The sequence below is a fragment of the Limulus polyphemus genome, unplaced genomic scaffold (assembly GCF_000517525.1).
Source record: "Limulus polyphemus unplaced genomic scaffold, Limulus_polyphemus-2.1.2 Scaffold2958, whole genome shotgun sequence".
In the NCBI taxonomy this organism is placed as follows: domain Eukaryota; kingdom Metazoa; phylum Arthropoda; class Merostomata; order Xiphosura; family Limulidae; genus Limulus; species Limulus polyphemus.
This window is the reverse complement of record NW_013668568.1, coordinates 42,572-46,300: the sequence shown is the minus strand read 5'-3', so window position 1 is coordinate 46,300 and position 3,729 is coordinate 42,572. Positions and strand designations below refer to the sequence as shown.

Below are 3,729 nucleotides of genomic sequence, written 5' to 3'. Positions count from 1 at the left end.
GTTTATATCCTAATTTTTTATGTTGGTTGCGAGATCGGTCAAATCTATGAAGTTTTTTCTTAAGAAATGTTTGATAACTATCTGAACATTATAAAGATTTCGCATGTGAAATTTCAAAATTTTCTAATGCATAAAAGATAGGCAAGATGTTAAAAGAAAAAAAGGCAAGAAAGAAACATTGCTTTACAAACCTTAAGACTTAATTAAAAAATTAGATATTTTGCATATGAAAGCATTGTAATGTTTACTGATAAACTACCACATTTCGTTAACATTTGATTACCAATTTAAAAGTAAAAGCATGAAAACTATAACAAGCACAAAATGGTTATGAGGTCAGTCACGGGTTGAAAAGACTTAAAATGTCTAAGTTATTTCATTCTTTGCTATGTAAAGTTGTTGTTTTTTAATCACCTGCTCTATTATATTGTTTTTACTATATTGTTAATTCTCATAGTTCTATCTCGTGTTACATTTTGCTTTGTGTATTGTTTCATTTCAAAACATTCCTGTAATTGTCATTAACTGACAGGCTTGTTTCTGGCTTGAAAAAGAGCATTTGCTCGAAATTTCACCAAGTTAATAAATTATTACCATAGTTTTTAAAGGTGATTTTATTAACATATTACATCTAACATTAAACATAGAACTTTATTTGGCCTATATTAAGTTAAACATAACACTAGTTAACAAGATGATTTCTAGATACACATTGTTTAATGTGTTACTTCTAATAATAGGCATAGAACCTGAATTAGCTTACATTAAGTTAAACGTAATACCAGCTAGAAAGATGATGTGCATATACATCTTTTAACATATTACTTCCAATATTAGGTGTAACATCTTATTTGATCTACATTAACTTCAACATAACTGTATACAATGTGATATAAACAAACTTACGTGTAAGGTGGAGGTGTGAGAAAACTGAAATAGAAGATCAAATTATTAATGCAGGTAAAACAGCAAACAGTTACCATTTTAATTTTTTTTTCTTAAACAGAATAATGATAATGAACAATTTTACATTACTTAAATATCTGAATAATATCTAGCTTTACTTTTGTCTAAATATTCCATATGATACAATTTAAAATTAGGGATAGCTATATACAGAGAGCTTTTGTGTAGCTTGGCAAAATTTATGAAATAAAACAATACAAGTTTCTTACAAGAACAAAAAAAGATATTGAGATAATAAAACTTAAGTTAGATTATGAAACTAATAATGTTTTAGATGCAATCTTATGAGCTGGGCAGTCAATACAAGTGACTCACAATAATAACAGTGAAATGGTTAGGTTTTTAAAATTGAAGCCTTGATCTTACTCAACACTTTATAATACATACATAACACAGATTACACCATGAGATATAATTTGTTATACACTAGACTTGGTTGTTGTCAGACAGACATCTCCAATCACCATTCATTACTAAATACAAATAAAAATACATAGTTTAATACTGAACTTTGTAAATCATTTCTTTCATGAAAATGTAAAGAAAAACCTAGTTATGCTCAGTAATATTAACCCTTTTGCCATAGATATCTTTTTTTGCACATGTCATGAGCTAAGTGAGTTACATTGAAAATTTAATTAAACTACTTTTTTTCCCATAAAAACATAGCTAATAATTCATATCTTAATAGTATATAAGTTTTAAGTTCTTATTTTTATAAGACAATATAAAAAAATTACAATTTCTGCCTAGTGTCAGAATTGTGACATTTGCTCTCTAGGTATCCCCTCTTCTCTAATTTATGTACCACCCTTCCAAGAAGTATGAAATTTAATATAAATTACTTATTATAATATCATCATCACTCAAGCAAAGCAAATGTTTATAGCCTTCAATTTTATTTGGTTACAGAGCCATGAAATAGACAACCATACCCCTCTTGCCAAGCTCACCTGTCATATTCTCTCTTTCAGAAATTGCCAATATTTCTCTCTTTGACGATCAATATTATATTATTTATAACCAATAGAAAGTCAAGTTTTTCATCTGTCAAATGACATATTATATTACATTGTTTTCTATAAGAAGAACAGTCAGTTTCACTTTCAGTTCAAACTTGATTCCTATGTGAAACACCTTGACAATCTTAGATGAAGTTTCAACAGCTCTTGTTGACTCGATAGAAAAACCATAAAAATTATGGGATATTGTCTACTTTTTGCATGTTAGTATTCTGTTTTCTTTGGTGCATTATTCAGTTAAAAACATTATTTAATGAGGTACTACCATTAATATAAAAAAGTAGGGTTAAGTGTGATGAATAGCCTATAGCAAAAAAAAAAAGGTCCAGGAAAGAACTTTTTTCTTGTTTTTCATATTTTCGTTATTTACTATTATAAAAGTAACTAAAATGTAAAGACAAGAAATTTTTTATGTTAGTTAAGGTTAGATTAGGTGAAATATATAATAATAATAAATTTTTTTCACAAGGATGCTCTCGAACAGCTCATGCATAATTTAATTCGATAGCGTAAGACCAAGTGATTTACAACTTATAATGGCAATATTAGTAGCTAGACAGAGTTCAAAGGGCAATAAAACAATAAAATTTAAGTATAAATATATGTATACTGTTATGAGTTTAAAGCTATTTTGGATAAACAAATGTAGTTTCATATTACAATTTGAAGTCATTCTAGAAAGAAAAAAGGATAATTTAGATTAATTTCATTTACTTTTGGTGGTTATGAGGTCAGTCAAATTGACCAACCTTGTATAAAGATAGAGTAGAGAAAATAACAGATACAATATAAACTTTTACTGAAAAAAAAGATGTTAGAAATTTATTTAGGAAGTTTCAGAGATTATGTAAATAAAAAGAAAGGTATTTTTAATAATAATGTGGAAATCACTTAGTACTCAGACTATATATATTCATGGATAAATTATTAGTCAAAATAATTCAATAAAAAATCTGATATCTTGTGTACAAAAGACTTGTAATGTTTACTAAAAGTATGCCAAATTTTATGAAGATACACTTGAAAAATGGTTATGATGTCAGTTGATTTGACCAAATTTGTAGTGAGAGAGTTAATATCTATGTCTTGTAGTGCTAGCTTACCTTGGCAAAACAGATTTTTTGGTGCGAGAAAAAGGATTAATCACGGTATGTTTGCCCCCACAGTTACGGCCTCTGTGAAAACAGTCATTACAAGACACTACCCTTTCAGATCTAAAACGGAAAATCCATGAGTTTTTACCAAAATGACATGAAAAATAAACAATTTTTAGACTTAATGTATTTTCAATATACACTCCTTAACCTAAACACATTATTATCAATATTCTTTCAGTTGAGGAATTAATAGATCAATGCACAACCAAATACATCACAAAAATGAAACTCATCATTATCAGCTTTAAAACTACATAGAAAAAAAACAATCTTGTATAGATTGAAAAGTGTGGAGATATGAGTCTTTTTCTCCACCAATGATTTCAAAGTAAACCTCTACATGAATTTTACCAAAAAAATATCTTTGGAGAAATCTTATAATACATGAACTTTTCAAGCAAGTAAAGCAAAATTTATTATAAAGTTCATACTAATCTTAAACACTAACATTTCTCTTTCAAACTGTTCAACTACTGCAGTACTATCTTAACATATTTATATATCAAAGTTTAAAAACTACCTTGTCACGTTTATGTAACAAATAGTTAAAAAAAAACCTTGTCACGTTTATGTAACAAATAGTT

At 27.4% G+C, this 3,729-nt stretch overlaps 1 protein-coding gene across 4 annotated transcripts in view; it reads right to left on the bottom strand.

The window, feature by feature from the left end:
* The window catches only part of LOC106468306 (glutamine-rich protein 2-like), a 48,788-nt gene that overhangs the window by 4,208 nt on the left and 40,851 nt on the right, over nucleotides 1-3,729 (bottom strand). For all 4 annotated transcript variants that reach the window (XM_013928725.2, XM_022396647.1, XM_022396648.1 and 1 more), the window contains 2 exons: nucleotides 3,092-3,202; nucleotides 907-930 (listed from right to left, as the gene is read on the bottom strand). In XM_013928725.2, the coding sequence (XP_013784179.2) occupies nucleotides 907-930; nucleotides 3,092-3,202 (135 nt within the window). The remainder of the gene's footprint in view (nucleotides 1-906; nucleotides 931-3,091; nucleotides 3,203-3,729) is intronic.